We start from the raw sequence: 23889 nt of genomic DNA, 5'->3' as shown, positions 1-23889 counted from the left end.
CCCTCCCCCTCCTCCATGCAGAAGCCCAGGGGTGCAGAGTGCCCGCACTGCCCGCCTGCTGGGTTCCAGGGCCCCCTGGGTCGGGGGTGGGGGGTGCTGGCCAGGACCCTCGCCTCCTGTTCTTACTCCTCAGCCTGCTCCACACTGGTCTTGGGCTGGTTGTGCACACAACAGTCCCTTACACGCTCAGTCTCAACACACGCCCACGCACACTCACTCACATACGCTCATGCTTCCGGCCTTACTCGCACTCATACACATATTCATGCACACTCACATTCACCCACAGACACACTTACACACCCAACCTCACCCTCTCACTGTCTCTTACACATGCGGCCTCACACACTCTTCCAGTCTCACTCTCGCACACTCACCCCCCCCCCCACACACCCCCTCTCACACACGCACACGAGCACACACGCACACAGCCCTTGCTTGTCTTTGTTCCTGCCTAATCCTCTGTCTTCTCTGGAGCCTTCCACCCAGCCTCCACGGGAGGTCCCTGGACCCCCTCACATGCCACCACCTTGAAGCCAGCTGCAAGCCCCCACTGTAGGTGGTGGGTCAGGGGAGAGAAGTAGGCATTTAGTGGGTGCAGACTGCGTTGCACATCTCATGGGCCTCTCCTCACGGGGGGCTCCCAAGCCCCCAGCCACGCGGGCGGTGCCCCTCCCGTTTCTCAGGTCTGGACACTAAGGCTCCTGATGGGCCTGTGGCTTGTCACGGGGGCCCCGAGAGTCCACCCAGCTCCCCAGACCCCGGAGATGGCTGCTCTTAGCACTTCCTGCCCTCCTTGCCACCCCTCTACGCCACCCCACCCGCCGGCCTGACCCCCACCCCCCACCCCACTGCCTCACTCCCACCCACCCCACCCCTCCACCCCCCACCCCAACCCTCTACCCCCACCCCACCCACCAACCTGCCCCCCCATCCCACTGCCTCACTCCCACCCACCCCACCCCTCCACCCCCCACCCCAACCCTCTACCCCCACCCCACCCACCAACCTGCCCCCCCATCCCACTGCCTCACTCCCACCCACCCCACCCCTCCACCCCCCACCCCAACCCTCTACCCCCACCCCACCCACTGGCCTCACTCCCCACCCCTCACCCCACTGCCTTACTCCTACCCACCCCACCACACCCCACCCCAACCCTCTACCACCACCCCACTCACCGGCCTGCCCCCCCCACCCCACTGCCTCTCTCCCACCCACCCCACCCACCAGCCTGCCCCCCCACCCCACTGCCTCACTCCCACACACCCCACCCCTCCACCCCCCAACCCAAACTTCTACCCCCACCACACTCACCGGCCTGCCCCCCCACCCCACTGCCTCACTCCCACCCACCCCACCCCTCTACCCCCCACCCCACCCCTCCACCCCCCACCCCACCCACCAGCCTCATCCCCCACCCCTCACCCCACTGCCTCACTCCCACCCACCCCACCCCAACCCTCTACCCCCACCCCACCCACCAGCCTGCCCCCCACCCCTCACCCCACTGCCTCACTCCCACCCACCCCACCCCTCCACCCCCCAACCTAACCCTCTACCCCTGCCCCACCCACTGGCCCACCCCCCACCCCCCACACCACTGCCTCACTCCACCCACCCCCACCCCTCCCCTCCATACATACCCCAACCCCAAACCCCCAACCCAATCCTCTACCCCCACCATCCCACCCACCACCCCTACCTGTTCCCTCATATCCCCACCACACTCTTCTGTCCCAGTGTCCCACCCACCCCACCTCACAAACAGTAGGCGTCCAGGAAATGCTATTTTCTTGTTGAGCTGGTTGTTTTAGCCCAAGTGGTCCATTTCCTGTGTGCCCAGAGAAGGCAGCCACCGCCCTGTTCAGGTGCAGATTTTCTGTGTGCCTTCACAGCTCCCATTTAGGGCCCAGTGTTTCCTGAGGAAAGAGCCCCCCTGCTCTGGGTGTCCTGTGAGGCTCCCGAAATGCAGCTCTGGGGAGGGGGTGGGGATGGCCCCCACTGCACCTGCAGACCCCTCTCCTGCCTTCAGAGTGAGGCTGCTGGTGCCCAGGAGTGCCCTAGGGGGGTGTCGGGAGTCCTCTCCCCCCTCTCAGGTCTAGCCCAGCCAGTAGTGCTCAGGGGGGCATCGGTGTTCTTCCCCAGCTGTCGTCAGCTCCGCCAGGATGGTGAGGGGCAGGGCTGGGCCATCAGTGCCCACGGGCTGTGGGTCCATGAAGACCAGGCATCTGAGGGGCCCCTGTGGGGCTGGGGCATGGGGGTTGTCATCTGCTTTGTGTCATCTGATCCTCACTGTCTGCCTGCTCCTGATGCTTGGGCCACAGCACGGACACAGGCCCTGGTGCCTGAAGGGTGTCAGGATAAGCAGTGATATGGCGGCCAGGCCCAGAGTGGAGGAGGAAACTTAGGGCCTCCCTCTCCTCTGCATGAGCTCCATGCTTGGGCAGGACATTCTTCACTAGCGTCTTATTCCCCAGCCCTCAATCACACTCTGTCCTGCCAGGTCCCCTCTTTCCTGGCTCCCACACCCCCTGGAGCCCCCTCCCTGCTATCTCCCTCCTGTCTGTAACCTGCCACGTGCCAGCCTGCCTGTTGCTCACCACATCCCCTGGGTCAGTGGCTCTGTTTCTCGGACCCCAGAGCTACTCTGGTTTTGGCTTCCTGTCCTGTGTGACTTCCTGAAAATGGCGATGAGTTCTTGGCCATGTGTCTGCGTCTCTGCTCTGTCCTCACGCTGGGTACATGGTTTGTCCGGCGGCACTTGTTTCCCCTAAACATTCCGCACAGAGCACTCGACATTGGCTTCATGGCCTGCTGCATCCAGTTCCTTACGAGCAAAGATCCACCCCTTTTCTTTTTCTGTTTCCTTCCTCGACTTTATGCATTGTCTTCTCATCTTGTTCTCTTTTCTTTCATATATCGTGTCTCCTTTTTTAGGTCTTATTTTCTGGGCAGTTTTGGACTTCATTTGCAAGTTCTTCTTGAAATTGTGTATTTCAGCACCTACCTTTTCCATCTCTAAGAGCTCCTTCTTTCTTGTCATTAACTGTTCTTGTTTCACAGCATCCTGTTCTTGTTTTGTAAATGTACTATTTTCTTGAAACGTTCTGAGTATATTCATTGAGGGTTTTTTTTTTTTATTTGCTTGTTTTTGCTTCCATTCTGTGCTTCATCTCTTGTTTTCTGCTGGTTTATTCTGGTCTTTACCTTTGAAACTTTTTATTCTTCTCTTGTACATGGAAGTCCTTGTGGGCCTGTTTGTGTTGGGGAGCCCACTGGGTAGTAGATCGTGCTGCCACTGGTTTCCCCAGGTCTGAGTGGGATTCCGACTGGCACTCGGTGTGGGCCGTGGAGGCTCCACTGGCAGCCTTTGCTTTTGGTCTGAAGGGCTAGGAGCTGGATCCAAGCTGTCCCGCTCCCTCATGCTGGAGTGTGGGGCGCCGGCATCCACACTGAAGCATTCACTCTCACCGGGCATTTCCTTCCAAGTCTGTGAGAAGAAACGTCAGCTGTGTGCCTGAGAGTGTTGGCAGCCACTGCCCTCTGTGAGGGTGGGTGGCAGGGAGGGGGTGAAGGTTTTACTGATGTGGCTGTTCTACAGGCAGACTTACACTGAGGACCCTTTCTGCAGCCTCACTTCCTGCCCCTGCTCTCCACTGGCTGCTTTGAGCCCACGAGCCCAGAACCCCCGAGGCCCCTGCTGTGTGCCAGCCCCTTCTGGGCCGTGTCTGGCTCCGCCCCCTCCCGCAAAGGTATGAGGGCCTGCGGTCATGGGTGAAGCCTCTCCCCTGCCCTTCACCATTGCGGTGACTCACTGGCGTGCTCTTTTCTTCCATGGGGCATCCAGAGTGACCCCTGGCCATGCCTGGCACTCGTGCAGCCCGGGGGTCCTCCTCACCCTTCTGAGGGGTCTAGGGGCCCGGCCGGCATGGACTGCAATGTATATCTGTTGTAATACTAAGAAAAGCTAGTTTTGTCTTTTCTCAAACTCTTCAGGAAAAATCTGTGTTTCAGGAGGAGGTGCTGCGTTGCTGTGGTGCTCCAGGGTGTGCCGCTGGGCTGGGGGGGGCAGACCGATGCCCGAGGGGCCAGCGGCCAGGGAGGCCTTGGCGCCCAGTGCGGATTTGTGCAGGGGCCGGCCCCAGGCCTCGGGTAGCCTTTGCTCGTCCGTTTCTCCACAGAGGTTTGGCCTCTGCTTGCACATGCTGCCCACGCCCCTGCTCCGTTCCTTTGTCCTGTTCCTTAGAGAAATACTCCAAGGGCCCCGAGAAACAGATGTGAGCTCCTCGAGGGGCTGGCCCCATCCTCTGTGTCCGCAGTGACCTGTCCGCGGTTGGGTCCTCCGCGTGTTTTCACCACGTGAACGGATTTCAACTCCCCTCCTAACCCGGGGGCCTTGGCCCATGGCTCTGGGTCTCCCTCCCCCACGGTCCTGACCATCGTCACTTCCTCGTCCACATGCGTGACTGCTGTCGCCTGGCCCCTCTCTTTCTTCTCCTGCTGACTGTCTTCTCTGCCCCACTTCTCACGGATGCAGCCCGGGTCTTGTCACCCTTAGACACTGATGGCAGCCCTCTTTAGGCCACGGGGCAGACCCTCGTGGCTCGGGGGCCCTCTGGAACAGTTCCTCGGGCTCCTCTTGGGTTCTGGCGTGCTCCCTGCACCTGCGTGGTTCTCCCGGCTCTGAGCCCGGGCTGGCCTGCTCATCACCCCTGCACATGCCCTCCCAGCCGCCCTCTGCAGCACCTGCAGCCACGTGACCCTCCACCCCTAAAGGGACCATGGCGCACTTTCTGCCTTCCCGTGTCCTCTCAGACGCCTCACCAGGCGCTGGGAGGGGAGCGTGGCCTTCTTCCAGCTCTCCAGCTTGTGGCGTGTCTGCGGCAGTGACCCCCCAGCCCCACACCTTCACACCCCCCGCCGGCAGCCCCGCCCCCCTGCCGTAGGTGACAAGGGCTGGCTCCGCCCCCTGCCTCATCACCCTGATTTCCTGCTCCCCTTCGTGGTGAGACTTCTCGAAAGAAGTTAAACACTGTTGTCATGTGATAGGACTCACGAAAAAGAATACAGAGCGTGTCCACAAACAGCCACGTGTCCACCCTCAACTTCAGAGGTAAAGCTTTTCCAGCACGTTCCCGGTTCCCCGGCACTGAGGGCGACCGCCCCCCTAACCCTCGCGCGGGGGCTCTGGGGCCGGGCCGCCTTGCAGACCCGGAGGGCCACATCAAAGCCTCGGCGGCACCCATGGTCAGACTCCTGAGCCGACCTGAAGGCTCACCGTCACCCAGACTGCACTCCGCGTGCTCAGAGCTGCATCGTGGACCCCGAGCCTCCCCCGTGGGTGTGCAGCCCTGCGTGGGCCGAATCCCCTCACGCGTCCGTCCGTGTCCCGCCGGGCTGTCTGAGTGACGTTTGCTGTTTATGACGTTCCCAGGGACTGTGTCTCTGCTTCATTCGGTCCCATCTGGACAGCCGCGGTGTGACCCGTCCTGTCTCCGGTCGGCGGACAGCCAGTCTCTCCATCCCCTCCGTCTTCCCTCCTCTTTCTCTTTTCTGCTGCAGACACTGCAGTGTTGGGGTACACGTCTGGTCACAGAGCGGCCGGTCCCATAGTCTGCGACTGTACTGGATGTGTCTCCCCGTGTTGTTTCTAAGCCGGTCATGCCGGTGAGCTGTTCCCGGGAGGACCGTGCTGTTCCCGTCGCCCTGTCCTTACGACAGGTCGTGTTGCCACATGTTTTAACGCTGGGACCCGAGGGGTGTGGTTTGGAGCCCACGCTCTTGATTACCGTGGTGGTTGGGTGTCGTGTCCTGTAAGTTACCTGTTCAGATCTCGTTGCTATTTTCTCGACCTTTTTGTTTGTTTATCTGGTCTTTGTGTGTTGTCCGTATGTTCTGCACACGAGTCCGCGTGAGTTAGATGTGCTAAAGACATCTCCGGGTGCCTGAGCGTCTGCACCCACGATGGTATCTCGATGTCTGGACTTTTCCTTCTGGAGTCTTCTGTGGGTTGAAGCCTCAAAGGAGAACGTGGAGACAGCACCCGTCTTCGTTTTCTTCCCAAACGGTTGTTCACGTTCGGGTCTTGAGTCTGGGTGGAATTGGATTTGGTATAAAAAAGGAATCTAATTTTGTGTTTCTCCATATGGCCAGCCGGTTGTCTTCATCCACCCGGGCCGCTGCGACAGAACACGCCAGGCTGGGCGGCTCACAGACCACAGTGATTTCTCACACTTCTGAGGCTGGAAGTCCGAGGTCAGGGTGCCGGCAGGGCCAGGTTCTGGCGAGTGCCCGCTCTGGGTTGCAGTTGGCCAACTCCGCTGCAGAGCGGAAGCAGGCTCTCTTGGGACTTTGATAAGGGCGCTAATCCCATTCGTGCGGCCCACCCTCACGAACTCCTCTAACCCTAACCGCCTCCCACTGCCTCCCCCATACCGTCCCGTCGGGTAGGGTTTGGGTTAGGAATGTGGGGACACGGACGTTCAGTCCACAGCCAGTTTTGTCAGCCATGCAGCTTCCGGATCCCTCCCTTCCCTGCTGACCTGCACAGCCCCCTTTGTCCGCTCTCCGAAGGGCTGGGTCTGTGCGCGTGTGTTTCTGGGTCTCTTCTGTTACCCTGGTGGCGACTCACCTGGTCCCAGCCACTCCGTCTTAACCACCATAGCTTTATATTAAGTCTTCATACCGGGAGGGCGTGTCCTCATCTACCCTCTTGTGTTTCTTCAGCGCCTCACTCTTCCATAGAAATTTTTGGAAGGAATTTGTCAACTTTCCAGAAAAAAATGTATTTGAGGTTTCGTTTGAAATTACAGTGAATTTTTGATTCACTCGAGTGAAAATAAACATTTTTTAAAAGATATTGAAAATTTTCCACAAACAAGTTCTAGGTCTTCATTTATTTAGATTTTCTATAAAATTTTTGTGAAGGTTAAAAGTGTCCTCATAAAAGTTATGCACATCTTTTGTGATATTTATTACTATCAAGGTCCTATATGCTTTGGGTCCATTTTTATTTTTAATTTTTTAACGTTTATTTATTTTGAGAGAGAGAGAGAGAGAAAGTGAGCGAGCAGGGGAGGGGCAGAGAGAGGGGGACACAGGGAATTGGGTTATTCTTCAAAGGTACCTTAAAAATATATTTTAGCCACTAGGGTGGCTCAGCCAGTTAAGCATCCAACTCTTGATTTCAGCCCAGGTCATGATCTCATGATCATGAGATCAAGCCCCACGTGGGGCTCTGCGCTAAGCATGGAGCCTACTTGGGATTCTCTCTCGCTCTCTCTCTCTCTCAAAAAAGAGATACACACACACACACACACACACACACCTTTAACTCTTTGCCTCTAGTATATTCCAGTGTGGTTGGTTTCTAGCAATTTTACCGTACCTTCCCCAATTCAAATAATTTGTCTGTGGATCCTCTTGATTTCTGTGTGGATAAGCAAATGGTCTGTAAATGATGGCAATTTGGGTTTCTTCTTTCCAATCTGTATTTTGTCATTGTTGTTTCTTTTTCATGTCTTGTCGCTCTGGCCAGAACCACCACTTCCATGTGAAATAGAAGTGTGATGGGCGTCCCAAACTTGTTTTTGAATTTAAAGGAAATGTTCCTAATATTTTAGCATTAAGTATGATGTTTGGGTAGGTTTTTAGCAGATATGTATCATGAGATTAAAGATTTCTTTTATTCTCGTATTGCCAAGAGTTTTATCATAAACAGATTTTGAAAATTATTGAATGCTTTTTCAGTATCTATGGAGTACCTCATTTGGCTTTTTCTCCTTTAATCTGCTATGTGGTGAATTCTATTAATAGATGTACTTATGTTAAACCATACATATGTTATCGTACCGGTATTCTTGGAGTAAACCTACCGCGTTATCCGTTTTATTTGCTGCTTGGCCTTCTTGCTAATGTTTCAGACTTTTGTATCTATGTTCATCAGTGAGGTCAGTCTATGGTCTTCTTTTCTCAAATTTCTTTTGTCTAATTTGATGCTAAGGTCATATTGGCCTCAGTGAATGAGTCGGGAGTATAATCTCCCTTCCTCTGTCTGCCTCTCATTTTTCTGTTCTCTTAAAGAGTTTGATTACGATTGGAATTACCTAGGTTTTTGAATGTGTGCTGGGGTTCACTTGTAAAAAGTGTCTGTGTCTGCTGGTTTTTTGGTAGGTAGATTTTTCAACTATTGAATCAACTTCGTTAATAGTTATAGGAAAATTCAGGTTCCCACTGAGTAGTTTTTCTCCTGGTTATAGATCATCGTTTCCTGCTTCTTGGCATGTATAATAATTTTTTTTTATCAGATTCTAGACATTTCTACATCGTGGAGTGTCTGAATTATGCTTTCTTCTTAGAAAGCATGTTGGGCTTTAGTTTGGCAGGCAGCAAATTACTTGAGATAATTTGATCCTTGAGACCTGATTTTAAGCTTTCCTAGAGTTACTCTAGAGTAGATGTCACTCCAGGGATAGTTAAGCCTGCTGCTGAAGTATGATTTCTTTGGGGTCTCTACTGAATGTCTGGGAGGGAGGGATCGAGAGGACTGTCTTCTGGCTGGTTGATGCACAGATACCTTCTTTTATGTCAGCTTTGGGAACCTGTGTCTTCTTTGCCTGGACTACATGGGGACAGACTAGTTCTCTACAAAGACTCGAGGGAACCTCTGCTACCTAGCAGCTATTTCCTTTCCAGAACTCTGCTCCACGACGTCCAGCCGCTTCAAACTACCCAAACTCTGGCCTCCATCTCCTCAAGTCATGAAAGCTGCTTGGGTCCTGCCTCCCTAAGCCTGAAATCTGGAAATTGCCTCTGGGCAGATTTGGAGTGATTATAGGTTTCCTCTTGTATGTTTCCCTTCTCTCCGTGATCACAGCCGTGCACTGCCTGCTGTACAATGTCTGAAAACAGTTATTTTCATACATTTTTTTCAGTTTTTGAGTTGTTATTTACAGGGAGAGTTTAAAGGTACCCTTGTAGCTTCCATCGTGGCTGAATGTGGAAGTGCCGGAAGTTTCTTCTTTTGTGTGTTAGCTATCTCGAAGTTTATTTTTCAGTTTTCTTTTTTTAAGTTATTTTCATTTTATTTTATTTTCTTTAGAGAGAGTGTGAGCATGCAGATGTGTGTGCAAGCAGGGGAGGGGCAGAAGAGGAGGGAGAGAGAATCTCAAGCAGTCTCCACACCTAGCACAGAGCCAGACGTGGGATGTTATCTCATGACCTGAGACAAAATCAGGAGTTGGACGATGAACAGACTGAGCCCCCTGAGTGCCCCTCTTTTGAAGTTTTCTAAACACAGGTCTTTAACGATCTTTTATTGATTTTTAATTGTGTTCAAATTACACGATCCGTTTGACACAGAGTCTTTGACATTTATTAGGAGTTGTTTTGTGACCTACTACGTGGTGAAATGTTGTAAAGGTTCCATAGGTGTTAGAAAAGGGACCGTTTCTCTCATTTTCCAGAGGAAGACAGCACCTGTGCTCATCAGTTCGTGATTATCACGTTCAGGTTTTCTACATCTTTGTTAATTCTGTCTGCTTGATCTGTCGGTTAGTGAGGGATTCGTTAAAATTCCCGTCATGATAAGTTAATGAATTCTTTCGTGTAGCATGACTCTTAACCTTGGTTTTATGTTTTCATCGTGTTGTCTCTCTGGGACCGTGCTGAGTAATTTTTTCTGATATGTTTTCCAGTTCATTAATTCTCTGCTCAGCTTCATTTAATTTGCTGATTAATATGTCTGCTAAGTTTTGAACTTTGAATGGTTACATTTTCATTTCTAAAAGTTCTGCATGGTTTTTGCCCCATATTTTACACCATCATTTCCCATTCCTGTTTATTTCTCTAAGCATTTTAGGCACACGTATTTTATAACCTGTGGCTGACAGTTCCAGTATCTGTAATCTTCGATAGTCCAGGATGAAGATCTAATTCTGGTTCTTTTTTCGTTTCCTTTTCTACCCCCCACCCCACCCTCACCCCCCCACCGGAACTCTTGCTCATGGTGAATTGCTTCTCTGGCATTTGGGTAATATTTAATTGTGAGCATCCATTTGACTGATCTTCATCTGTGGGAGTCCCGGGGACCCGAGAAGAGGAAGCTGTTTCTTTTATTTATCATCATTATTTTCTAGTCTTTATTTTTGAGAGAGAGAGATTGCGTGTGAGTGTGGGGGAGGGGCAGAGAGAGACAGAGGATCTGAAGCAGACTTTCGCACCGTCAGCACAGAGCCCGATGCGGGACTTCAACCCACCGACCGTGAGATCATGACCTGAGCCGAAGACACTTAACCAGCTGAGCACCCCCTGCCCCAGGCGCCCCGAAGGCTAAGCTGTTTCTCAGGAGATTTGTTCTTGTGGTTGTGACGTGCTGTAGCGGCTGAGCCCCGCTCTGAGGTCACTTCTCAAACTTGGGTTTCACTGATCATGCAGGGGTCGCAGATCTGAGACCCAAACCTGCACGAGGACAGGTCTGTGACCTCGGAGTCTCGGAAACACTGGCTTTTCCACCCCAGGGAGCTGAGAGGCGTCACAGTAATTCCCCTGGGTCCCTTTGATGACAGGTGGCTTTTCCCCAGCCTTCCATGTCACACGATTTGGTTCCACTTCCAACTTTGTGTGTGTTTGAGGCCACGCCCTCCAGCCTCCATTCGGCAGGCGAAACCCAGAAAAAATTCACCTGTTTTCCTTGTTGGTTGAGAAATACGACTTTTATTTATTCATTCATTTATCTATCTATCTATCATTTGTCTATTTATAATTTTCTATTCTATTCTAGACAGAGAGAGAGCGAGAGCAGGGGAGAGTCTGTTGCTCAGCCGACTGAGCCACTCGGGCGCCCCTAGAAATACTAACTTTGATGAGCCAACTGTTTTTGTCTTCACACATGCCAGTGTTTGTCAACCAAAAGGAGGTCTGTTTATTTATCTACTTATTTACCTGAGCCATGTGGTAATTAAAACAAATTCTGTAAGTGTGACCACAGCCTAGAAGGGTCAGATACAGCCGCCAAACCTGTTTATGGAATCAGCAGGTGTCCGTCTCCGTCCCTGTCCCCGTCAGCTCTCTCTCTCTCTCTCTCTCTCTCTCTCTCTCTCTCTCTCTCTCGGCTGTTGTGTCGTGCTCAGTCGCTCCGTCGTTCCGCGGTGCTAAATAATGTGCTTATTCTGCTGAACGGTGTTTGCCTGTTTTGGAAGTTGCATAAGTGGAATTATAAAGTGTGTACCTTTTGTGTTTGAGCCCTCTTTTCTCAGTGTTATGTTTGTGAGATTCATCCATTTATCTTCTTTCCCTCTTGAAATGCCACCAAAATAAGGGCAAAGGTAAACTCAAGAAAGACCTAAGCTCTTCCGGCGGGAAGAAAGACCAGAGAAGGCACAGTGACCGCATTTTGGAAAATGAAAAGCCGAACCCTCGTGGTGACTGACGGCAGACTCAGGAAAGCTGGACCCCAAGGAGGCCGAGGGGAAACCGGGAAGCGACCTGTGGTGTCCCCACAAGGCTCAAGACCTGGGCACCCAGCTGCCTGTGGCAGTGAGGGCGAGATTCAAGGGGACCTGCCCGAAGTCTGCTTAAGAGGCAGCTGGATTCCCAAGGCTTCTCCGCTGCTCCTTCTCTATCTCTTTCCATCTTTCTAACCCTTCGGCCGTGACTTAGTCAGTGCTCACCAGTGACTGATTCAGTGACCGAGTCCAGCCCCCTCCCTAGTAGAGTTTTTCTCGAATCTCCAGCCCCCTGCCCTATCAGAGGCTCCGCTGCTGGTCCACAGACCTGGGCCTTTCTCCAGGAAAACTCTCCTGAAGGTCCCCCGCTGGCGAACCTGCAGCTCCCTGAGGGCCGCCGGGGTCTGAACCTGCCTGGGAACCGTGTGAAGCGCCCCCCACCCCCCGGGACGGGGTGAACCCCCCCCACCCCAGGCTTGTGGTTCAGCCGCATCCCACAGTTTTCATATGCTGTATCCTCACTGTTGTTCGGTTCAAAATAGTTTCTCATATCTGATGAGTTTTGTTTGTTTGTTTGTCCCATGGGTTATTTAGAATTGTACTGCTTCATGTCCAAGCAGTTGGGGGATGTTGTAAGTTGTTTTGTTTTGTTCCGTTTTATGCACCTTATGAGTATAATTTTATTTATTTATTTGTTTATTTACTTATTTATTTTCTTAATGTTTATTTATATTTGAGAGAGAGAGACAGAGAGGGCACAAGCCGGGGAGGGGCAGAGAGAGAGGGAGACACAGAATCCAAAGCAGGCTCCAGGCTCCGGGCTGTCGGCACAGAGCCCGACGCGGGGCTCGAACCCATGGACCGTGAGATCATGACCTGAGTCGAAGTCGGAAGCTTATCCGTCCACCCAGTTACGCTTAACAGGATGCTTAACTGAGCCACCCAGGGGCCCCTTGATTTTAATTTTAAATTGAAATTTGTTAGAGTTTGATTTATGACTAGCATATGGCTAATTTTAGTACGTGTTGCATGCACTTTAAAAGAATGTGTGCGATATATATTTTTCCTTCTCAGTAGCTGACGGAACAAGCAAACCAAAAAATTTTATTGTTTTATTTTCAACCTCTCTGTGTCTTTTTATTTAAGGTGTCTCTTGGCAACAACATAGAGTCTTTAAAGATCTGTTTCGACAATTACATTTTACTGGGAGTGTTTACCTCATACAAATTTAGTCTATACTAATGGGGCTTTTGTCTGCAGTCTTAAATCTTCATTTTCCATTTGGCCTAACTTTTGTTGTTGTTCTTCTATGTTTCCTCCTTAGTTTCCTTCTATTGGATTAACAAAAAGATTTACATTTTTTTCTGTTTTTTTTTCTTGCTGCTAAATTGTTTCTTTTTCTGCTCTTTTGATGATTTCCTTAGCAGTTGAAACACGTATACTTGAGAGTCTAATATAAATTGTTGCTTTTCCGCTTACCTGATAATGCTGACGCCTGAGCCCTGTCTCGTGGCTTCTGTCATTGGTGCGGAGAAGTCAGTTGTCAGGCTTGTTTTCGTCCCTTTAGAGGTTATGTGTCTCTTTTTTTTTTCCTGGCTGTTTTTAGGATTCTTCATCGTTGGTACTCAGCAGTTTTATTATGATGCACCTTCATGTAGATTTCTTTGTGTTTATCCTGCTTGGCCTTTGCAAGGCTGCTTGAATCTATGGGTTGATCTGTTTCAGCAATTGTGTGTATGTATGTACATACATATGTATTTAAACTGTTTATTTATTTATTTATTTATTTATTTATTTATTTATTTATTTTGAGAGTGTGTGTGTGTGTGTGAGTAGGGGAGGGGCAGAGAGAGAGAGAGAGAGAGAGAGAAAGAGAGAATCCTAAGCAGGCTCCATGCTGTCAGCACAGAGTCCGATTCAAGGCTTGATCTCACAAACTGTGAGATCATGACCTGAGCCAAAATCAAGAGTTAGATGCTCAACCGACTGAGCCACCGGGGCGCCCCTTGCTTCAGCAATTTATTTGTATTTTTTAAAATATTTTTTTAACTTTTACATTTATTTATTTTTTGAGAGACATAGAGAGACAGAGCACAAGTTGGGGAGGGGCAGAGAGAGGAGACACAGAATCTGAAGCAGGCTCCAAGCTTGGAGCTGTCAGCACAGAGCCCGACGCGGGGCTTGAACTCACAATCCACGAGATCATGACCTGAGCCGAAGTCGGATGCTTAACCGACTGAGCCACCCAGGCGCCCCTAAAATATTTTTTAAAGTTTTTGTTTTGAGAGGTGGGAGGAGAGGCAGAGAGAAATGGAGAAAGAGAGTCCCAAGCTGGCTTTGTGGCATCAGGACAGAGCCCAATGTGGGGCTCGAATTTATGAACCATGAGATCATGACCTGAGCCAAAATCAATAGTCAGGTGTTTAACTGAGTGAGCCACCCAGGCACCCCAGCTTCAGCAATTTTAGACAATTAATCATTATCTTTTTAAGTATTGATTCTCTCCTATTTCTTCTCCTTTTAGATTCCAATCACATGCATGTTAGGCTGCTTCACTGTGTCCTATATTACTCTGACTCTACTTTCTGTATTTTCCATTCATTTTTTCCTCTGTTCTGTAATTTCTGCTGGCCTGTCCTCCAGTTCATGAACACTGCCTTCAGCTGTGTCTAATCTCTTGACCTCTTAATGTCAGTTATTGTGTTTTCAGTTCTAGAATTCCCATGAGAAATTCTTTGTTATCGCTTCAAGTCTTCTTGCAAAATTCTTCATTTTTTTTTCCATTTAATTTCTCCGTACTTTTCTCTTTATTTTGAATATATAAGTTGTGGTCATTTTAAAGTCCTTGTTTGATAACTCCTAGATCTGGATCATGTGTAGATATGTTTCTTTTTTTCCCCCCAATTTGTTTTGAATCCTATAGTCCTGTCTTTTCTCACATCCTATGACTTTGGATGTATTGTCAGACCTTGCCTGTTAAAACACTGTAGAGGCTCTGGATGGTTTGCTCCTTTCCTTCCAGACGGGCAGAGTAGGCGGTCATCCCTGATTCAGGCGGAGACTAAGCGGAGTCAGGGAAGCCTTGCAGTTTGCATAAGGTTAATCCTCCCTGTGGTTCCGCCCTCCCTTTAGACTGTGTGCTTCCCCGGGCTTTCAAACCAGGCCGTCGTGTGATCACCAAGAGGATCCTGAATGCTAATCCCTGTCTCCTTAACACCTGAGACCGCAAAAGACTCCTGGTGGATTTTTAGAAGCTTTCTGCTTGAGATTTTAAACTCCACCCCTCATACCCTCAGAGTTCGGCACACGTCTTAAGGCTTGAACTGGCCAAGTGAAGTTCCCCACTCCTTCTTTCTTCTGGGATTTTGGTCTCTCAAGTGTGCTGCTTTTGACCAAAAGCTCAGCGGGTTTCTCCATCCCTCGGCAACGGCCCTCTGCCTGGGAAGACTCCAGATTGCCAGCCTCTTGCCCTGTGCCCAGAATGCAAATGCATTTAAGGAGACAGTGCTGCGGAGTGCTGGAATGTTGTCTCCTGCCCTGGCAGCCCCCCATCTCTGGAATCTTGGCCTCCTCGCCTGCATGGTTTCAGTAGCTCTTTGATTCCTTCCAACAGATTGTGAGATTTTACCCACCTTCTCTAGCTGGGCATGGTGGGAGGGGCGCTGCTGTGCTGACGGCCATTCTGCTGCCTGCTCTGCTTTCCGGGCTTCGTGCTGAGGCACGGTCTCTACCCCAGAGCCATAAGCGTGGTCTTCGTTCTTGCAATGCTTTCAAAAGCAAAGTTCTTGCTCTCTTTTTTAATTTTTAAAAATATTTATTTTTGAGTAAGAGAGACCGAGCATGAATGGGGGAGGGGGAGAGAGAGGGAGACACAGAATCTGAAGCAGGCTCCAGGCTCCCAGCTGTCAGCACAGAGCCCGGCGCGGGGCTCGAACTCGGGAAGGGTGAGATTGTGACCTGGGCCGAAGTCAGACGCTCAACCGACTGAGCCCCCAGGCGCCCCTTTAGCTCTATTTTTTAATATGGGGGAGCCAATCGTTCCAATACCAGCCTCACCCCGTTACCTGAAATGCTGTTTTATCGTCTGTCTTTGGTCAGGCTTAGTCTTTTCTGTTGATCTCTGTGCCTGTGTCATTACTGGACTTCGCAACTTGTAGCTTTACAGCAAGTCTGATACCTGGTAGGATGTGCCCTTTGTCCTTATTTTCCACAGCGGTCTTTCGAACTGTCGCTAAATGCCACTGAAAATCCTGTTGGAGTATTTTGCTTATTGGAATCGGACTGAAATAATGTAGCTAAATTTGGGGAGAGCTGAAAATTTTGCAATATTGAATTGAACATCTGCTCTCATAAATATTTTCCTCATTCCTAATGATTTCCTATTTCGGTGCTGAACATTACTTACTCTACACATATAGCCTCTTTTTTAATGTTTATTTATTTATTTTGAGAGACAGAGGGGGACACAGAGTCCCAAGCACTGTCAGCGCGGAGCCCGATGGGGCTCAAACCCACAGACCTCGAGATCATGACCTGAGCCGACTCAGGAGTCGGACGCTTCACTGACTGAGCCACCCAGGCGCCCCAGCCTCCTTTTTTAGGGCACAAGGCACGCTGGTAAATGCTAGAAATGTCGTTCCAATTTACATTCTCCCCAGGAATTCGTGACCTTGGTCTCGCTCTTCCCACCCCGGCTGGAATGTCCTAAGACTTTTCCCCGTTTCAAGGGCACAGAGATTTTCCAGCATGAGGAAGCAGGTTGTCAGGGAGGCACGTCCCTCCAGTCCCCGCCTAGGTGGTCACTCGCGGAGGGAGGAAGGGGAAATTATTGGGAGCGCTCGGGCTGTGTGGACAAGCGCTGCGGCTGTAAGGGGCGCCGGGGTGTGGCGGGGCGAGCCCAGACCCCCTGCTCCTCCCCATCCGCCTGGGCTCCCGCTCGCGTCCTGCGCTTGCTGGCCCTCCGCGGTCGGCTGCCCTGGGCTTCCTGCTCTCCCTGTGGAAGAGCTGAGGCTGCTTGAGGGGATGGGTTCCGCTCCGTGTTCCGGGGAGTTCGGGGGGGCCGAGGCCCTGGCCCTGAGAGGGCCTGGGAGTTTATCGCCTGAAACCTGCACCGATCCCCACCCCCGGGGGGCTCCCCTCCACCTGCACTGAGAGGCCCCCCGAGAGGCCCCGGGACACACCGCAGGCCCCCTCTGCTCTTGGTCCTGGGTCCCCAGAGGTCCTCACGGGCGGGGGTCGGGTCCTTGCTGGAAAGGGGTCTTCGGGGCAGATTCTCCTGAGGGTGGGAGTCGCAGGTGAGGAGGGTGAGGCAGGAGGTGCCCCTTCCAGGAGGGCGGATTTCGTGGAGCCTCAGTGTGGGCGAGTCTGAAGACCTGTCCCCGAGCCCTTGCTCTACTTGGATGCCTCCAGTGACGGGGGGTTCGCAGCTAAACGGGCATGTGAGTTCATTTCAGACGGCTGAAGCCCCGAGCGCCTCTTCGGGTGAGGCTGAGTTGTTTCCCGGCGCTTCTGGCCGTTCCTGTAAACACCGGCTCTCTGCCCCGAGCTTGTCCCGCTCTGTGTTCCCAGGGGCCCGTCCCTCGGGCCCCCAGCCCCCCCTGCGGTGGCCTGCCGCAGCCTCAGGCCGGCAGCCCCGGCAGCGCCCTGTGGGGACGGCCTTTCACCGTGGCCACGGCGGCAGCAGAGTTCCGCAGGGAGTTTTCTGCCAGCTTTCCTCAGGGGCCCGGCACCCGAGACTCCGACTCACTTTGGGGGCCACCCACCTCAGCCTGTCATTTCACAGGTGGGTAAACCGAGGCCCAGGGGTTAAGTCACACGGCGGAGATAAAGGCAGGACCTGGACCGGGTCCTCCGGTCCCTGCTTTGCCCCTAATCGTCTATGACGCAATTTGCTCCTCATCAACGGACGTCGATGTGGCTTCGGGAATACCCCGGGCGCCTTCGGCACGAGCCGTGCACAGTGGCCCATGACGCCGACACGCAGACCCCTGTCTCGTTGCCGAGGGCTGCCAGCCCCGTCCTTTCGATCTGCTCTCGGGCGAATCATTTCCTTCCCTGCTAGTGTGGAGGCCATACTCGTGGTTGCGGCTGCCAGCGAGAACCCCAGGGTGTAGGGTGTGGTAGGAGACTCTGGAACCCTGTTCGATTTTGAAGCACACCTTGACGACCCTTCTCGATGCCTTGAAGGCCCAGACTGCCTAAGGGTCACGCTCCCGCTCAAAGAGCATCTGTGTCTCACGACGGCTGTGCCCGCTGCCCGCGTGCCACCGGGTCCCTGGCCAGATGGGCGAGGCCAGGGCTCAGGAGCGAGAGTCTGAGGGCACCGGGGCTCTATTTCTGGTGCTGCCTGTGGCTGCCCGACCCTCTTCATTCGGGCCCTGCCTTGTCCTGGCGTCCGGGGCTGGGGGACTGTGGCTGGGAGACCGTGGCTGGGGGCACTCAAGAGACAGCACCTCAGAGACCCGGTTGGCAGCATTTTCTGTGGAAACAGATGCTTGAAGGTGGTTCTGTTCCCGGGACCCCCTGGAAGCTTCCCTGGGCCCACTGGCCGTGAGGGGACGCGTGTGTCTCCACAGGCCCCTGTCTCTGCCTTGGGAGGCTTGCCGGTGAGTCACCTGGTCTTTGGCAGCTGTGGCTTTAGGGAAAACAAGATTTTTCTGTACCTTTGTGATTCCTGTGAATATTCACCCCTTCCCCCCCACCGGGTGGGGTTTGGGGCTCCGTGTGCCCCGGCATCATGGGATCGTCCCCTTGTGCCAGTCCCCGCACCCCTGTGCGTGCCTCCCCCCACCCCGCCCCCGGCCTCCCCGGGGTCCCCCAGGCGGCTTCTTTCTCTGCCCCCCTGCCCTGACCTTGGCACGCGGGGAGTCGAGCACAATCCGATATCTGGAGGAAGCTCACCGGCGCCTCGCTGGCATCGAGGCCTGGAGGGAGGGCTGGCGGCCCGTGCTCCGCCGTGAGTCCTGCCCACCCGCGCCCGCCCCGCTTCCGGGGCTCCCTCCAGGAGCCTCAGTCTGGGCACGCAGGGTGGGCAGGGGGATGCGCAGGGGCCGCCTCCCGCAGGGGACGATGAGGTGTCATGTGCCCCCCAACAAGCACAGGCCTGCTCCCCCTGCGGCCCCGTCCTAGGCCTCCTTCCTCCTGTCCCGTCTCGCCCGGGTCTTGCCGCAAAGACTGTTCGCCCGCCCCTGGCCTGTGGGCTTCCAGCGCCCAGACACTGTCGTGTCCAGCTGGCGGGAGCCCAGCCCGGGCCTGCATCCTCGGGGAGCCGCTTCCTTGGCGTGAGCGTGAGGCTGACCTCCCAAGGGACGTGAAGGGCGGCCTCGCACTCGCCGAGGTTGTCACAGAGCAGGCCTGGTGGCGCCGGGGCTCCAGCAACCATGTCACTCTTGCTTGTCGTCCTTTGGTTGGTTCCTAAACTTCTCACCAAGCACATGTGGACGTGGCACCCGAGGCAGCGGGGCTGAGGCTCCTCGGGAGGGACAGAGGGACAGAGGGACGGCCCTGCTTGCCCCCCCCCCTCCCCCCGGCTCCCGGCTCTGGTGTGTGCTCCCCTGTCTCTCAAGTCCGCTCAGGTGGCCACTTCTTTGGTTTCTGGATTTAGCTAATCTGTTTTTTTGCCTTTAATGTTGATTTATTTTGAGCGCGAGAGAGTGTGTGAGTGTGGGAGGGACAGAGAGAGAAGGAGAGAGAAAGAGAATCCCAAGCAGTCTCTGCGCTGTCAGCACAGAGCCCGACGCGGGGCGCGAACCCCAAAACCGTGAGATCACGACCTGAGCTGAAGTCGGGGGCTTAACCGACGGAGCCCCCCAGGCGCCCCTGGGCTTAGCTACTCTGGAGGTTCAGCTGTCCCGTAGCATCGCTCCAGCAGAGACCCCCCCGGCCCGACAACTCCGTCCCCGTCTTCCTGCCGCATTTCCTGTGCGGTTCCTGAGTTAGAACTTTGTGTTTGCAGCGGTAGGACCAGTAAGGACCCTTCTCTGCTCCGCACGTGCCTCCTCTGCTCTCGTCAAACCCTGTGACACTCTGACGGCCACTTCTCCCTGGCCTCGGACCTAGCCTCCCTCCCGCTGGCGTCACTGATGTCCCCTCCCATCAGGGGTGTCCCCCTGAGGCAGCCCCAGTGTCCTCGTGGGACCCCCTGCGCCATCCCCTGGGCCTGGACCCGCGTCTTCCTCACGTTCCCTGTTCACCCCCGCACTTGCCGGAGCACAGATCCCGGCATGTTCCACAGTCTTCCGGGTCTTCGTTCTCCTCGCACTCGACTGGCGGTTCGGCTGCGTTTAGAACTGGAGGTGGCAGGACGCCTCTCCTCGGCAGTTTGGAAGCGTCTCTTCATCACCGTGTGGCCGAGGAGATACAGATACCGCTCTGATTCTCCATCCTCTGTGGTCTGTTGTGCCTCTGGAAGCTTATGGAATCTTCCCTTTAACCCTGAAGTTCTGAAATTTCACGATTTGCCTGGTGTGTGACGTTTTACGGCCGGCAGGGAGGGTAGGCCCTTTGAATTCGGAGACGGGACCGGCAGTCCGGGGAGGTTTGCTTGAATTATCTCTTCAGTGGCTGCTTTTCACTGACCCTCAAATTCTGTCCGTCCCCTTTCATGGAAAATTGGTAATTCCAACTTTTAAAGTTTCTGTTTTCATTTCTAAGAACTGTCTTATTCGTTAAATGGTCCTCTTACGAATAGTGTCCTCCCCTCACTCGTGGACCTGGTAGCTTTCCTTTCTGAGAACATTAATTACAAGGCATTAAGAAAATACTTTCTTTCTGTTCCCTGCACTGTCTCTTGCTGTTGTGTTCATTGTCTGGTTGTTTTAGCCTCTGTTTCTTGCTAGAGGGTATGGTCCTGGCTGCTTTCCCCAGACGAGAGCCCTGCACGGGGTTCCCGCCGCCCGGCATTTCCGTGGCCTTCGTTCAGCCCCTCTGCAGTGGGCGCTCCGCACCTGCCCTCGTCCGGCCCTCGGGCGCCCCGGGCTGGGCAGGGCCTCTGACCTCCTGCCCGGTGGTGGTGGAAGGCAGGGTCCTGGATGTCCGCAGGGGGAGGGTGGGGGGCTAGGGGTCCTCACCGGCCTGCCCGAGCTGCTGTAACAAAGTTCCACAGACTGGTGGCTCAGAGAACAGAGGCATATTGTCTCCCGGTCCGGAGGCCGGAAACCCGAGATCAGGTGTGAACAGGGCTGGTTCCTACTGAGGCCGTCAGGGAGACTGTTCCGGGCTTTCTGGCTCCTGGCGTTTGCTGTCACCTTTGCCGTTCCTTAGCTTGTGGAGGCATCGCCCCGATCTCTGCCTTTGTCTCCACATGGCACTCTCCTTGTGTCTCTGTGTCTTTTTAGAAGGACTCTGTATTGGGTGGGGGCTCATCCGACTCCAGTGTGACCTCATCTTAACCAGTAACATCTGCAAGGGCCCCGTCTCCAGATAAGGTCACGTTCTGAGGTCCTGGGGTTTAGGACTTCAACGCAGGAATTTTGACGGGACGTAAGTCAACCCATAACAGGTTTAATGTTGATTTTCCACAAACACCCGCCTTTGATCCCACCCAGACGCGAGCCTTCGGAGGTACCTAGAGTCTTTCCAGGTCCCGCGGCGTGAATTGGCTTGTTTCTTGTTGGGCTCTGGATTTCCCAGGCTCGCTAAGCCAGGCTCCACTCATCCTGTCTGCTTTCTTGTCTAAAATGTGTGGTGTTTCGCGTCTGTGGCCGCCCTCTCCGGTTCCTGGCCCCTGTGGTGTGGCACCACACGCAGGGACCACTTAGGGGGATTTCGGAAGGGAGAAGGTCCAGTCCCCAACTGGAAATACTGTTCTGCCTTTTGGATATCGCTTCTAATCCGTGTCTCCCTTTCTCCCAAGGTGTCTCCGCCCTCGCCAGGGCTCCCAGCGCTGCTGAGGGTGACCAACAAAGGCCGGAGAGATGGCCGGGGCCTCGGTGAAGGTGGCGGTGCGTGTCCGCCCCTTCAATTCCAGGGAGATGAGCCGAGACTCCAAGTGCATCATCCAGATGTCTGGAAGCACCACCAGTGAGTATGGGTCGTGACGGCGTTGTCGTCGGCTGCTGGGCGCTCAGGGCCAAGGGTCCTGGGCCTCCCCCGCCAGACACAGCAGCCGCCCTGGCCCCCACCTCCCTCCTTGTCCACCTGGTGTGTTGGCTCCCTGGGGGCAGCAGTGGCAAATCACCAGCGGGGCGGGAAGGCTAAAGTGACAGAGACGTGTCCTCTCCCGGTTCTGAAGGCCAGTGTCGGAGATCAAGGCACTGACAGGGCCGTGCTGCCTCTGAGGTCCTAGAGGAGGCGGCTTCTGCTGGTCTGGCCGTCTGGGCCTGTAGCTGGCATCTTCAGGTGACCGTCACGTGAGAGCACAGATCGCCTGGGAGGTGGGCGGGGGATGGGCATTAAGGAGGACACTTGTTGGGATGAGCACTGGGTATCCCACGTGAGTGACGAATCACTGAATTTCTGTTCCCGAAACCGGTTTCACACTATATTTTAACTAAAAGCCAGACCAAGACAAAACCCCGCTGATCACTGGATTTAGGACCCACCCTAATCCAGTCTGATCTCATGGTAACGACTAATTACATCTTCAACAGCCCTGTTTCCAAATAAGGTCATGTTCTAGGGCTCAGGGTGAACGTGAATTTGGGGGCACACTTTCCAACCCAGTACGCGAGGTTACTGGTTTCTCACCTTGTTTCAGCTGCCCTCCATTGACACGTTCTTTTATTTCTGTCTGTCCTTTGGCCTTGTGACTGTGAGTCGCCTCAAAACTGCCTGAGAAGTAGGAGGCCTGCAGTCAACACGTGGACAGTAAGAGATAAGATGATGGTTTCACGCTCAGATGTGCCCCGAAGGGTTTCTTTAGGGCACACGCAGGCTGCTGGAGTCCAGGGGAGCACTCACTCCAAGCCCAGGGGAGCACTCACTCCGAGTCCGGGGAGCACTCTCTCTGAGCCTGTCCTTTGCTCTTTTGCTTTGAACTTTCATGCTGAGTGGCAGCACGCGTGCAGACGCATGCAGGCAAAGCACAGCGCGTAGCCTGGAGGTCTCACAGCCTGAGCAGAGCATTGCCAGACCCCCCCCCCCAGCCGCCCGGAAGGCCCCCCACCCCTTGCTTCCCACCCGTGGGTTAGCGGGGCTTGTCTAGGGTCCCGTGGAAACTGCAGCCGTGTTTGGTGATATCTCCCGCTGATTGATAGCCTGTCCCCACAACTGCTGACGTACGACGAGAATTCAGGGCTCAGCCAGGCGCTTTGCCCCCGGGGTCCCTCAAGCGGCTACTGCAGCTGTCACCCGCAGGCTCTGGGGGTACAAGCTGTCCTGTGTGCTCGACGCCAGCTGCTCACTCCGCGCCTCGTCCTCAGGTCGCGGGGTGGATGGAGGCCTCGCCCGTCCTCGGGTGCCCTGCACCCCCACGTAACCCTACCCCGCCTGTTAGCCACCAGGTTGGAGGGAGGGGCTGGCCGAGGGGAGGGCGTGTGGAGGGCGTGAGGACTGGGGAGTCTCTGGGAATGTTCTGGGCCCCTTTAGGCTCCGTGGGAGGGGGAAGGGCCGGGAGGTGGCGCCCTACGTCCCTTCGTCCGTGTGGGCAGGTTGTGGAGGCCCCCGGGTTTTGTCGTGGCTTTCAGGAACCGAGTCGCCTCCGCTTGGTCCCTGGAAGCAGACCCTGACGGGAGGATTCGGAAGGGTTTACTGGGGAAGTGGTCCGGGACACATGGGGAGAGAACGTGGAAATGCGGAGGGCGCTGATGCCTGGGGGGCAGGGGACACCACAGGCAGCGGGGGCCGGTCTCCGGGACCCCCTGACCTAGAGAATGCATCTCTGAGTCATCGTCCCCAGAGGCTGGCTGCCTGTCCGGCGTCTCCCCAGCGTGAGCTGAGGGTCGGTCCAGGGGCCTGCTTTCCTAGCGGCCAGAGAAGGTGCTCAGGAGGGTGACTCTCACCTTAGAGGTGGGAAGCCAAGAGCTGTACAAGAACTGGGACCCCTGGGTGGGAACCACGACCCCTGGTGGGAACCGTGACCCCTGGTGGGAACCGTGACCCCTGGTGGGACCTGTGACCCCTGGTGAGAACCGTGACCCCTGGTGGGAACCGTGACCCAGGGTGGGAAGGTGACCTCTTGGGTGGGAACTGTGATCTCTTGGGTGAGAGCTGTGGCCCCTGGTGGGAACTGTGACCCGGGGTGGGAAGGTGACCTCTTGGGTGAGAACGGTGACCCCAGGTGGGAACTGCGACCTCTGGTAGGGGCTCTGGCCCTGGGTGGGCAGTGGACACCGGCCCAAGGAGCTGACAGGGTCTGTCATGTCAGTGTTTGATGACCCAGGACTGCGGGAATGACTATGGGGTCCCTGCTCACACCTGGGCCAGGCCTGACCAGCACAGTCACCACCTTAGACAGTAGCTGAGGGTCTTGGTTCACAGGCAACCAAACCCTGTAAGAACCTGC

At 54.3% G+C, this 23889-nt stretch overlaps 1 protein-coding gene across 3 annotated transcripts in view; it reads left to right on the top strand.

The window, feature by feature from the left end:
* Positions 1-23889, top strand: part of KIF1A (kinesin family member 1A) — a 95764-nt gene that overhangs the window by 3109 nt on the left and 68766 nt on the right. For all 3 annotated transcript variants that reach the window (XM_042950809.1, XM_042950808.1, XM_042950813.1), the window contains exon 2: positions 21301-21467. In XM_042950809.1, the coding sequence (XP_042806743.1) occupies positions 21362-21467 (106 nt within the window). In that variant the 5' untranslated portion in view covers positions 21301-21361. The remainder of the gene's footprint in view (positions 1-21300; positions 21468-23889) is intronic.

The sequence above is a fragment of the Panthera leo genome, chromosome C1, assembly GCF_018350215.1.
Source record: "Panthera leo isolate Ple1 chromosome C1, P.leo_Ple1_pat1.1, whole genome shotgun sequence".
NCBI classification, from domain to species: Eukaryota; Metazoa; Chordata; class Mammalia; order Carnivora; family Felidae; genus Panthera; species Panthera leo.
The sequence above is the reverse complement of the archived record's forward strand: the minus strand, read 5'-3'. Positions and strand labels throughout refer to the sequence as shown.